This window comes from Erpetoichthys calabaricus, chromosome 9, assembly GCF_900747795.2.
Source record: "Erpetoichthys calabaricus chromosome 9, fErpCal1.3, whole genome shotgun sequence".
Classification (NCBI taxonomy): Eukaryota; Metazoa; Chordata; class Cladistia; order Polypteriformes; family Polypteridae; genus Erpetoichthys; species Erpetoichthys calabaricus.
The window spans coordinates 71,235,206-71,249,831 of NC_041402.2; the positions used below are offsets into that span (position 1 = coordinate 71,235,206).

The 14,626-nt window shown below is 35.7% G+C and overlaps 1 protein-coding gene across 1 annotated transcript in view; it reads right to left on the reverse strand.

Annotated features, from left to right (window-relative positions):
• elmo3 (engulfment and cell motility 3) overlaps positions 1-14,626 on the reverse strand; it is a 178,787-nt gene that overhangs the window by 132,345 nt on the left and 31,816 nt on the right. Inside the window, exon 2 of the mRNA XM_028809711.2 lies at positions 6,293-6,417. Within this exon, the coding sequence (XP_028665544.1) occupies positions 6,293-6,370 (78 nt within the window). The 5' untranslated portion in view covers positions 6,371-6,417. The remainder of the gene's footprint in view (positions 1-6,292; positions 6,418-14,626) is intronic.

Consider the following 14,626-nt stretch of genomic DNA (forward strand, 5'->3'; position numbering starts at 1 on the left):
TCAGGGGAAATTGTTGCCCCTACTGACCTAAATACAGAAGCATTATATAAACAAAGCATTTTACAAAAAGTACACAATAAATATTTTACCTAATCAGAACAATGAAAAAATATTTTGTTTCATTAATAATAGGAGGGCGGAACAGAGGTGCGATGGTAGCGCCACTGCCTCGCAGCAAGGAGACCCTCCCTGTATGTAGTTTGCATGTTCTCCCCTTGCCTGCATGGGTTTGTTTCCTCCAGGTGCTCCGGTTTCCTCCCACTGTCTGAAGACATGTTGTCTAGAGAGAATTGGCGATGCAAAATTGGCCTTTGCATGTGTTTGGTGTGTGGGAGTGTGCGCTCCCACTGTAATGGGCTGGCACCAATAATGGAGCTTTTATCAATGTATGGCTTACTTAAGGCCTTCATTCTGTTATGTCAAAGCATTCTTTCTCAGAATATCGTCCAAATCACATGTGTGAACCAGGACAGAAATTGGAATGATATTTTTATAAGGTTCAATTTTGTGCAACCAATTTGTTCAAAGGAATTTAAATATATTACTTAAATGTTTATAGACTATGCGTAAAACAATTCCATTAATGAATTGTACAAAACAAAATTAATATATTCTAATCTAAATGTGCTGTTACTTTACAAGAAATATTCAGAAAATCCTAAAACTTTAAAGGAAAAAAGTAATCTGAGAACAGAATGTTTTCAATCACCAGAATGCTCATCTGACTTTTCCACATAGTCACCATTGTGAGTGTTGCATTTTTTCAGGTGTTTAATCCACTGGTCAAAGAACAAAATCCTCCTTTGATCCTGTTCTTACAGGCTTTTTCACAAATTTATTTATGCTTTATTTAGTATGTACTTAACAGAATTAACTGTTTAACAGCAACTGGCATTTTTCCACACTCTGTAAAATCTGTAGTAGAGGTTATGAAGAAAAATAACCTTAACCATTCTGTTTTTCAGACCTCTTCATGTGTATCAGTTGATTTTTAGAGCAAAGCACAACATAAAAGCTGCTTCTTCTTCTTCTTTTGGCTGCTCCTGTTAGGGGTTGCCACAGCGGATCATCTTCTTCCATATCGTCCTGTCTTTTGCATCTTGCTCTGTTACACCCATCACCTGCATATCCTCTCTCACCACATCCATAAACCTTCACTTAGACCTTCCTCTTTTCCTCTTCCCTGACAGCTCTGTCCTTAGCATCCTTCTCCCAATATACTCAGCATCTCACATCTGCACATGTCTAAACCAACGCAATCTCGCCTCTCTGACTTTGTCTCCCAACCGTCCAACTTGAGCTGACCCTCTAATGTACTCAATTTCTAATCCTATCCATTCTTGCCACACCCAATGCAAATCTTAGCATCTTTAACTCTGCCACCTCCAGCTGTCTCCTGTTTTTCAGTCAGTGCCACAGTCTCTAACCCATATAACGTAGCTGATCTCACTACTGTCCTGTAAAAGCTGTTTTAGTCAAATCAATTAATGATGTACAACAGATAACAAAAACATATCAGTACTTTATTATTTGATTGCTGCATCTGACACTATATTTTGGACCATAATAATCTCATTAAATTCTATAATGAGTGGACTGACCTTTCTGGTAATCCCTTATACTTAATACAATCATATGCAAAAGTGAGAAAGTTCTTCTGTAAGTCTTGGTGACTAAATGTTAAAGTAGACTGGAATTTCGGACTGGGGGGTGTATTACAAAAACTGCAATAACCAAAGCAACATAAAAAAAATTTGGAATATTTGATAAATAATGTAAGCAGTGAACACATTTTAAACTCTTCAGATACTTCAATGCAGATTTAATGAACATATTCCCTTTTCTATGACAAATTAATAACTAGTGTAATAACTGAAATGAAAACAATGCACCATTTTCATACTTAACAGATTTGTAAACAGTAAATAACTTTATAGTACTTTCTTTTTTCTTCACAGTAATATGTAATTAAACAGCTGGAATGCATATTAGAAATAAGTTTAATTTGTAACATCAGGTGCTAAGTTGTTGTCCTCCACTTCCCTTTTTCTTCAGAAGACACCATCACCATTTACTTTTAACACTTCTTTCTTTGCCCAGCTTTAACCTACTTCAATTTCATCTCGAAAAAAGACTTTGCAATGGGCTTGCTATATGCTCATTGCTACACAAGGAAAGCAGCTTGGTGATGACTGGCTAACAAATTATTATGCATGCTTACTATTTGTAACTGTGACAATACTATCAACACAGTTTTTCAAAACGTACACAAAAAATCTGTCTTGTTGCTTTTTTGTGGTTGTTGTGCTTTAATAAAAGGGCATATTGGGCAGTGAATATTTTTAAGACTCTTAAATGGTGATACATTGGAAATCCAGGGTATTTGCTGGAAAATTTTAAGCACAATGTACGATGTGCCTCAGGGATCAATTCTAAACCTTTTATTATACTCATTTTGCATGCTCCCATTAGGCCAGAGCATTTCTTAACACAGGGTAAATTACTGTATCATAGAGATGCAGACATTTAACAGCTACAGCATAATTCTCTATTGCATCAGAAAACACTAAGGCCCTCAATTGCATGACTCATTGTCTTACTAGAAATGCAAATGGTTGGGCAGCAGATACCTTAAGATGGGCAATACATTTCTAAAATTAAATAAAAAAATAAACTAGTTACTGGCAGTAGCAAAAACAAAAAGCTTAGGGAAACACCTGATCATCTTGCTTACATATTACGTCAGAAGAAAAGAATCGAAGTGTCATTATGACCTCACAGCTAAATTTTAAATCACATTATCTATTTTACAAAGATTATGTTTCACTTAAATACTGTATACAGTAGCATAACTTTGATTTGTATATCATCGAAGAATGCTGAAAAATTAACAAATATCATTGACTAGCACCACGCATGTGTACAAAGGGAGTGTGTTGGGGACTCGGCACAAAAAAAACAATGGAATGAAAGTGGGTTATGTAAACGTGCACGTACTTCAGAGTGGAGGAGGAATCCTATGGATACCCATGAAGTCACCTCCAGAGGCCTTGAAAATACTGGCCCTTACAACATTGGACTTAAATAAACACGACAACAGCCAAATGCCAGCATTCATTGTGGGACCGTGACTGCTGGAACCAGAACAGCTTGCAGAAGTACTGCTTACTGGACTGAAACAGCAAATATTTTGATTTACATTTGTTTTATGCCTCTTTCATTTCCTTTTATTATTAGGCTTGACACTAAAAAACATGGATCTTGGAAAGACACCAACACTTCAGTGTTTTGTCCCACTTCTCCTACACTGGATGCGGTTAAAAAAATACCTACTGTATTTTATTGTTTAAACCCTAAATATGCCCCCCAAAACACTTTAATTTCATTTCAAACTCAGCTTTATACATTACCAAAAAAATGTAAAGGCAAACCAGTATACTGTACAGTACTGTACTGCTATGTCTTCCGCAGTGTAGAATGTAAAATACCGATGTTACCGCTATATGTAGTGTAATTCATGCAAGCGCGTTTTCATTGCCAAGGGCTTTAAGAAGAACAAAACGGAAAACACAAGAACACTCAGCTGGAGATGCGTCACAGGGCAGCTAGTCAATCAGCAGCAAGGAGAAATGGATAACACTGTAGCGGTCCGGTGCCACTAAGATACACACTGTCGAGAAGACGGCGATTTATTTATTTTTATGGTGGAGGTTCCAGGGACGCACCCAGCCTTGGCCCGACCTGCACGCAGTCACAAACAGAGACGAAAACAAAGCAAACCGGTAATGAAACAGCAAATAAAGAATGTAAAACAAAAAATAATGATACCATCCATTCCCCTTATGACGATTACACATTAAATACAACAAAGCACAAACAAAACACACACAGTAAAGTCCATAAAAAATGGTAATGGATGAAATGGAATGATGAAAACAGATAGTCCTGAGATCTGCACGTTGAATGGGAATGTAAAGATAGTCCTACTGGTAGTTCCTGAAATGGTGAAGACGGGTGCACAGGTTCAGGAGTGCTGCTTTCTTCGCACTTACAGTCCTCATGTACACAAGCGGATGGCAGACAATCCAGACGCCAACCACAAAACGATCCAGGACAAAACGAATAAGTACAGGTAACCCAACAGAAGGCAGACAGACAGGAGCTTGAAACACAAATTACAAAAACTTTTTTTTTTGCTTTTGGTCATCAGCCCCCTTTTTAAAAGCCATGCTGACATCCTTTGACCCCAACAGCCCCTGCACCCTCAGCAGAAGACCAATCAGAGCCACTGCAGGGACTGCTGGGAGTTGCAGTTTCAAATTCTATTGGCTACTTTCACCATCCCAACCCGCATTTTCCTCTACGGTTGTTTCCTGTTCTCTCTACAGTACAGTATTGCCACAAAAAAAGCAATAAAAATTGTGGTGGATATTTGCGGTTTCTGCTAACAATTATTAGTTAGGTTCTAAGGAAAAATCCGCGAACAACTGACGCCGCAAACTCTGAACCGTGACTTCGCAGGGGTCTACTGTATTATAATGCAGTCCTATCAGGAGTGCCAAGAAAATACATAAATCAGTTGCTTCTTCAAAATGCATTAGCAAAAGTCTTAACCAAAAAGGAAATATCTGAACACATTTCACTGTTATTAGCATCATTATATTGGCTGCCTTTTCCAAAGGAGTTCAAAATACTCCTAATAGCCTATAAAGCTCTGAACAATCTTGAAACTTCCAGTGTCTCAAAATCTCTAGTTATAATCTCAGATCTTTGAGCACTGGCTTTCTCAATGTACAGTGAAGCACTAGTGAGGAAGCCTGTTTTCTCTTTTGCATTGAAAATCTGGAATACTTTATCAGTAGAGATCCATCAGGCTAGCACTGGTGAACATTTAAAAAAATCAGCTGAAAAGGCAGCTCAATTTGACCTTTTCATAATATATTTGTAGCACATCTATAAGACTAAAATTAATCCTGCATTTTTGCATATTTTAAGCTTTCCATTTACTCACAGAGGTTGGCATGGGTACTGTACAACTATTAGAAAAGTTCTAATTATCAATATTTCATCTTTCCAGTTACTAATTACTACTTCTGCATTTTTCTCTTTTGGGTATCCTATGACAATGACCTGCACTCTGGCACTTGCCCAATGCGCTCTGTAGCCACCTTTGGTGTTAAAAAGGAAGATAGATGATACAACTAATATGATAGCCACTTTGTCAAATCTTCAATGATGTTACTTCATATTTAGGTATTAATGAAGAATTTTTTTCACATTTAAATACTGTAAAATGCTCAGGGTGAATTGAGCAGTCTTGGCTTTTGGGTCCCCCTGAAGTTAATTTTCTCTGGTGTCCTTGCCACCTGGAGTTTTTTGTTTTCCTCTCCTCAGTGGTCTTTAGACCACAGAATAATTTTTGAAACTGGACACTGACATTTACTGCTATAATCATGAGATACTTTTTATTTCTGTTTTAAATTTGTCAACTGATATTTTTACAGTACTTTGAACTATACTTCTTTATAAAAATGTGCTATATAAATAAATGTTAAATGATATACTGCATTCTGTATATGCATAGTATGGCCTGTGTTACACAGAAGAAACACTGAATGTAAATATTGTCTAGTGACTCCTAAAATATAGCCATCATTACAAAAGACTACAATTTTAAAACCTTCTAGTAATTAGTTTACAAACATTACAGAGTAAATCGTTTTTACATAAAAAGATGATAAATCCCAAATGTTAAAAATAAAATTATTGGCTGCAATTGACACATGCAAGCAAAATAAAGTATGTGCCCCAATGAACTCATTGAGTGAAAAAGGTCACTGTTCTGTTGTTGATTCAATTAAGTAAAGCAACTGATGTCCTCCATTTTAACAGCTGATCTTTCAATTCCCATTAGCAGGCACTTCCAAAGAACAATCTGGATAAAAGATACCCAACTGTGGCTTGTGTACAAAACAAAGTATAACAGTGAATTTAGAATGGAATAACAAGCAAATACTATAACTTCAATGAAAAGGTAGAACTACTCACCTCCTCTACAGATGTCAATGTTAACTGTATTTATTAACAGTGAGAATGTCCCACATTGTAAAATGCAAAGATGGTCTTACATTTTCTTTACTCAATACTGTTTTACCATTTCCTTGTATTTTTCAAGTAGGCAGCATTAACATGTGGTGGTTAACATGACTAATGGCCACAACTGCAAAGACAGTGCCAGACTGTTATTTCTGCTTGCACTAATGATGCAAAAAGACCACAGTAGTCAACTTACCTGGTCTAAATCAATGAGCTGGGGGTAGGCCCCTGGCATTTGGATGGCAATTTTCACAATGTCTTTCTGTGGAGGCATGGTCAGGTCTTTATACTTAACCTTGATTCAACTCTCAAGGAGAAAAACTGAAAAAAAGAAGAAGATTACACAATTTGTATAATAAAGGAAAGAACTGGATGCTATGCATTATATTGTGCACAATCTACAGTAAGAGCACAAATTCATATATATACCACAAGTCCCCTTCAAGTACGTTAAGAGTTACAGATGCACCACTTAAAACATATTTCAAAATATACACAAGACTCTTGCGATGTAGATTTAAAAGCATTACTAACAATATGATTATAGTACCAGCTGAAAAGAATTCAGTGAGCAGCAGTTATACAATAATGTAAATGGCAGAAAAATATGAGAATGCACTATAAAATTTCCACATTTAAAACTTTCTGAGCTCAGCATTAAAGAATATATTCACTTCTGTCTTTATATAACATAAACACTTTTAAAGAAGGGTCTTTTTGTTAAAATTTTAAAAAGAGTATGTCTTTACATCCACAAGCAGGTCTTTCTGTTCTTGCGATTTGTTTACATCTTAAATGGAAATAATCCCAATCTAGAATCAGGCCTAAAGATTTCTGCTTTTTTGCTTTATATTCAAAGTTAAAAGACTCAATCTGGTAAATTGGGTATTTAGTAAAATTATTATCTTTTTGAATAAACAGTATGAAAAGACATTCCATAAATTATCTTTGTTTTAATGGATTAATTAATTAATTTAAAAATTTGAGAGTTTAATCTTCTAAGAGCTAGAGGAATAATCATAAAAGCACTTGCTTCTCAGTAGGCTGAGACTCACTGTAAAGACATTACTTTTGCTAATTTTTTTTACATCAAACACCTACATAACATTGGCAATGTTAAATTAACTCAGTGTCAAAGTAACTCTTAAAAATGCATATATACTGTACATGTACATCAATAAATACACATGTGTAAAGAATGGATTTGTATAAAGGCTTGAAGTGTTAATACTACACTGGCAATTTTGCGGTGCAACCTTTGCTCAACCTGTTATAAGCCATCTGGTCTTTGAAACGGACAGCATATTTGTTCAGCTGTTTGTTTGTACATATTATTCTCCACTGAGTGACACTTCTGTAATTCTTCCTTTTATGACTGTTTGTTTTTCTCCCCACATATAATGTAGTTCTTAACATATGTCAGAATCACCTTTAAAATATGTTGTTGCTTTAAACAGCAGTGCACTACGGTAATTTGATAAGAATATACTCTGCAAAACCTTACCTTGCCTTTTGCAAATCAATAGGAACTTTATTCTCTCATGCGCAACAAAAACATTTAAGGGTAATTTGCTCAGTTTTGTCCATTGTCTGAATAATCGGATGCATTTTAATAAAGGTTGTGATGGTGTGGGTTGGCTCCATGCTTCCCCTCCCTCTTGTCCGACTCCCCCTTATATGCCTCCGTGGATGCGGCACCACAATTGTGAACCGCAAGAAGCTAATGAAGCAATTAACACAGACCACACCCTCACATGCAGGTGAGCCCCGTCTTGATCACTCCACCAACTTCCCGCACAGCATATCCACAGAGATCAATCTGGCTATTTAGATATTTGTTTACTTAAAAACTGACCACAAGTTGCTAAGCTGCGGACCCTCTGTATCACACAGGTCTACAAATGTCCAAGTATCACTAGCTAAAAGCAGAACATTCTCACTCCAAATGTAATTCAATCCCTGTTTCAATATGTGAACATTAGCCACTTCACTTTTTCCTCTACAGTTGTGAGAAGTGAAAATTAAAGAAATATACAGTAAAAAACTACACACCTTTGACAACTAACTGGTCAAAGTACCTTACAGTTAATATGTGAGACAGGTAACATAACAATTACACAAGTACTTTATGGCAATCTTACCACTCTATAAGCATATACATACTGTAGATCTTGCATAAAATTAAAACACAGTTAATACAATTCATTTACAGCATGACTGTGTCTACCTTTAATTAACACACAGTAGTTAATACTTCGACATTCCTCCTCCTAGATATTCAGTTTAGTAGTTAGAGTATGAATATTTACATTCCTCTATCAGCCAATACAAGATCTTCACAAACCAGCAGGATAGAAATAAATTATCTCAACCCAGAAAAGACTTGTAATTTTCATTAATATCCAACTTGGCTTTTGTGCAAAAGGTCATGATGCATTAATTTCATATTTGCTCAGCAATACTGCATACAGATGTACATTTACTGACCTAATGGTCTAAATGCAGACATCATCTTTTTATGAACAGCTTGCTGCCCCAACATGAAATGCTCAAAAAATTGATACCTTAGATATAAGCCAACATTAAATCTTTTTGAACATCTTATTATTCTAGCTGCAGACACTGGAACAAATAGTAAGCTCAAACAATCTTCATGAAACTAAATCAAGAGTAATTAATAGACAGACACACAGCAGTGCAAAATATCAAAAAGGCAGAAAAATCATTCTTATTAAAGCATCTACATAACAAATGATACTTGTCAGCAGAACAATCTTTTCAGTCACCACTCTAAGTACACATTTCTTATAAATCAACATAAAGGGAAGTTCACAAAGAACAGAAACTTCTGCAATTGAAACTGTAGTCAGCATAGATACAAATCATTTGCCAGCAATGAAAACTGTGGAAGTGAACTCATACAAATAGCACTTTTCTTACTGTGCACATATGACCTGTTTCTTTACTAACACTGATCACCTCTTCTAGTGCATGCTGAAATGGCTTTAAAATTTCAGTCACATAGCTGCACCAAAATTAAGACTATAGTCAGTCTTTCCTAAATTTAGCCAGCAGTAAGTTTTGGGTCGTAAAAATTTTTGAGATGCATACATTTCAGATATGAAACTTAACATGAAAATGATAGTTCAACAAATAAACAAGATCACAGGGCTACAGATCATATGGTTCTATTTATATCTTTAGAAAAAAATGTATTTTCATAGCTAGAATTAAATCAATAATCAATATGTTGCTTTGGCCTGTGATCTCAGCTGAATTATCAACTTACATACATAAACATACAGGTATAATATTTTATCAGACTTGCTTATTAAAGATAAAAACACATATTAAATGAAAATGGCAGCAGGTATATTTTCTTCCCACTAGATATCTAAAAAAGTAACACTGGACCCTCCTGGAAGGATAAGAATTTACTAGATGTAAAAAACATTTTTTTGGGCAAGGTAATGTTTTTAAAATTTTAAAAAAGTATTTGCCTAGTTACTGTACGTTCAAATGTTTGTCTTTACATTGCTATATAGGACACAGTTACATACATAACGGAAGGTTCCACTTTATCCTCTACATGCAAACATGTATCATTAATATTCTAACTATATCACTGTCCTGCCTTGAAGTGAGAAAGGCATGGGTTTCAAACAGTTGCAAACCATAACAGCAACCTCGATCCCCCTACTGTAAGTTTATTAGCATAAGCTATAGAAAAGTAATGTAATTTGGGCATATGACGTAACTGAAGTTTAATATTAGAAAGGTAAGATTCTAACAACCAAGAGGGAAAACCTTTTTTCTCCCAATTTCATGTGTCTGGTGATGTTTTCCTGGGGTTATTGTGATTTAATTTACTCTTAAATATCCTATAAACCTTTAAAAATTAACATTACTAGACTGTGGATTTTTACTTTTCTATGCATTTGCCTCAAAGCTGAGCTCTAACTTGTCAACTTAGTAGCCTCTCAACTTTGGGAAGCAGGAAAGGAGGGTATGAAGATAAAAGACATAAAGAAACTGGCATTTACCGAACATCCTTAATTTTAGTCCTGCCTAAAGAAAACGCAATGAGAGTGACCAAGTTTAGAGAGGAGTAATGCTGATCGGCAAAATTCACTAAAGCGTTTTTCACAGTCAGAGACCTTGTTTGCCAAATATTTCCCTGAAAAGTCACCATGCAGTGGATGTAGGTGATTTTTTTTTTTTTTTTTTTATTTTTTTTTTTTTAAAACAGCGCCCAATGGTGTTTTGTGAAGCCAGCAAGACATCAGAGTGCTGTTGTAACCAATGTTGGACAGGGATGTCACTACCAATCTATGCAACCTGCCTGATTTACGTGCGTACTGCAAATGTACTCCACCTCACATTTTACGGCACTGCCCAATCTTTTTCATGCATGCATGAATAATTTATGGCCTATATATGAATGTGTGATGTCACTACCCAACTGGGGCTGAGTTTCCCAAAATGGAGAAATGTTAACTATTAACAGGCAATTTTATGATGCACATACAGTATGTAACGTACAAGTTACTTTTTTCTGCATTTCCCAATGACCCTTCTTAAGCAGTTAATTTATGAGCATAAAGAAATACTTTGTTGAACTCGCCCCTGATGTCACCTTCCTGAACATATGTCAGAATCACCTGACAAAGCAATCAATTGACAATAACATTATTACATATTTTCATTATTGGACCTGTAGTGGAGTCAAATAAACCTGTGAAAAGAAATATGAAGTAAATTTAGTACCCAATTACCATAAAGTTAATCAATAAGCACAAAATCGGACACACTTCTAAGATGAACACAAAAAAAAGGATGGGCACATGCCTTAAAAGAAAATTACATTTTCCTGAAGAACAGTATGTTGTTCTTTTAGATGACAGAAGTAGCTGTTTATTAAGACACACAGGGCCTTAGAAGCCTACAAGTACACATCACAACCTATTTTACTCCCTTTAACACAGCCACCACCTGTAAAGCCTGGCGGCAAGCTGTAAATTCATTGTGTAGATATTTAATTTATATAATTTGTTTTAGTTTCCATAATTATTAAATGAAACAAATAAAATAAATTATGCTTTATAAATCCTCCTTCAGACTTGTGCATGGTGTATATATTTTTCAAATATACAGAAAAGCAGTATAATGGAATTGAAGGAATAAAAAAAAAAAAAAATCACTGCTACTTCTAGACAGCAGAAGCACATTTTCCACACACATTAGTTATACCTATACATTGTATGTCACAATGCGAGGCTTTGCTAATGTGCTGCATTGTACTGTTCTGCCTCCATTTGAGAGTTTGTTACAGATGTCAACAGGTCTGCATGAAGGGGTTACCTGCTATCACCCAGTAGACATCCACCAACAAACTCTCAGATTAAGATACCATATCATAGGTACTTCCAGCCTACTTTACCACACAATCTGTTAAAAAATAAATAAATTTAAAAAATCCCTACCTATTGTAAAATCACCTGAACTTTTACAGCAGGCATAACAAGGCTCCGTGTATGAATGTGTATCAGCTGCAACCCACAGTTTTCATTTAAATAATTTGTAAGTGTTGTGTTCATAAGGTGGTGGTCACAGACATAGAATTTAATAGATTTTCTTCTAGGTGGGCTTACTTTATTGCTACTGTACTCTAATTGAATGTATCAATTCCCAGTACCTGCCCTTCCACTTCTCCACATAACCAAATTCAACACAGAAAACATCTCCATGAAAGAGAAAGCTAGCTGCAATGTTAATGCACTTAAAAAAACAAAAAAAAACTTCTGTGAGGCACCTATCACACAAGCTGGAGTCCCTCAGAAACCTGTCTTCTGATTGGGTTGTGACTTTGGGTCTGCCAGATCTCTTCCAGTTTTCAATTGCCTTTGGATTGCGTAGGACACCGTACTCACTGACACTTTGATGTTTTTCTGCAATTTCTCTAAATGAAAGGCCCACACTTCTAAGGGTAGTAATGCTCTGTCTCATTTCATTTGTTAATTGCTGTCTTCTTGCCATTATCACTGGAATATTGTCCAACCAGTATTCCAGAGGTTGTAGTAATGCAGTCTGATTTAAGACAGACAGAGGATTTTTTAAGTAGGCAACAGACATTGGGAACACCTGTGCAAATTATTTGCTTCAACTTGCAAGGCTTAATTGACTTTAATTGCTACAGAACATCTGTAGGTTGTAACCTATTAGTTGTTCCATTTGTAATACAGTGGACCCTTGACTTACGAACTCAATTTGTTTGCGAGGGCTGGTTGTAACTCAAGTTGGTTGTAAGTCAAGACTATTTTTCCCATAAGAAATAATGGAAATGCCCTTAATGTGTTCCGAATTGCCCACTGCAACACTTACTTAACTTTTTTTTAATAGAAAAGGGTTGTATAATGTGCATAATTTACCAAAAACACCAATACTTTTTCTAATGTACTAACCAAAAAGTTATAAAAAGTGCCTAGCCTACCAGAAACAACAATTTCATTCTGTACTCACCATTTTATTGACATCTTTGGCTTGCAGGAAGGAAGGAGGAAGAGAATGAAATGGAAGGTGGTTATTGTTTGGAAGGAGTTTCCTTATGCAAATATTTTCTTTGTAAAATTGTCGAGATGGTGGATTTCGACATGCTGTACATATTAGCGAGATCGGTCACACGAACGCAACTCTCATATTTCCACACAATTTCCTTCTTCGTTTCGATTGTGATCGCTTTCTTTACCTTCATTACCTTCGCTTCCTTCCTTAGCAATTATCGAAATAAATTATATAAATCACTGCACTGACTGAAATTACGTCCACAAACACATGTATCTGGCTCCAACTGACGCTTACAAACGCTCTCGGCTGTTTGTTTACAATCGCACAAGCGGATACACGTGACCGCATTCGGGTCGTAATGCAAGATGTTGGTCGTAATTCAAAACAAAAATTTTGGTCGTAAAGCAATTTGTTCGCATGTCAGGCCGGTCGTATATCAAGGGTCGACTGTATTCCGAAATTTCCTTTTTTCAGTTTTTGCTAAAACTAAACTTTAAATTTAAACCTCTGGCAGTTTACTGCTTACCTTTTCACTATTGCATTTCCACTGATTAATTTTGAAGAAAAACAGGAAAAACCGAGCTGTTCTAAAACTTTTGACAAGTAGTTTACAATGCATAGAGTAGTGATGAGGAATAAGGAGCATGTGCTATCCAATGGACTATTCTTTGAGCTCCCTTCAGCTTTTATGAGTGCAAACCTAAACATAGCCATCCATTATTCAGTACTTTAGCTCCTGGACTTTGTGCTGTGGACACAAGGAAAAAAAATGTATGCATTTTGTACAGATGTAGCTCTCAAGAAACACAATCTCTGGAAAAGCTGCACAGTTTTATCGGATGAACTTTTAAATGAATATACCACCCAAAATTATATCTCGTTTAAATGTTACTTTCCCCATGTGCTTTATAATGACAGCCAAAGAAAATTTTTTAATCTCATGTTTTCATTCAGAAAGGAGGTGAGAATGTTTAGAATTCAACAGTCATGGTAGGTGACCAAGGCAGGAAAACAGCAAACAGTATCAAAACGTCCATGAAAACAATTTCACGTTACTGGTGTCAAATAATCCACATGCAAAAGTCATCCATTAGTTTATTCCAAACGTCCTCAACATGTAAACTAGTCCCTGAAAATGCTCTTGTGAAGGAGGAAGCAACGTGTGCACACACACACACACACACACACACACACACACACACACACACACACACACACACACACACACACACACACGTGAATGATCATCTGAATTGAAGACCTACTTCTCCCCCTCATTCTATGGTAAAAAGTCCTGTCTTCAATTCAAAAGCACAGAATTGTAGGAATGCATTGTACCGTTTACAAAGTATGCTGCTTTTTCAGGAAGAAAATGTTTTAATATTTTAGCAACAAATCCATACTTTTGCACATTTTGCGCATTCAAGTAGATAATGAACACAAGGATTATGTGATACAAGAAGTAACATTATCATTTTTTTTCTTTATTCCATGGATGTTTTTCACATCATTTGCTGATGTCTGGCATTGGTGTCCATTTGATTCCACTACTCTATCTATTTATATCCAATATTTTCTCTCAATCGACATCAAAACATGAGATTAAAAATTTTTATCAATCATCACTATAAAGCACATAGGATAAATACCATTTAAACAAAATACCCTTTCTGAGTGGAGTATTCCCTTAATCTATTTAAAGCATACTAATTAAATGTAGATCAACATACTTAAAACATCTCCATCTATCTTGTTCCACACCTACTGCAAACAATGCTGTGCCTTATTTTACTTGCAACTTATCTCCCAATCATCAAATAATATTACGAAGTAACAGATTTAGAAGAATATTATCTGTGAAAAACAAAATTATATATTGACAAATGAAACTGACAGTAGTGCTGGGCGGTATACCGGTTCATACCGAAAACCGTTATTTTTTTATGATATAGATTTTTCTTATACC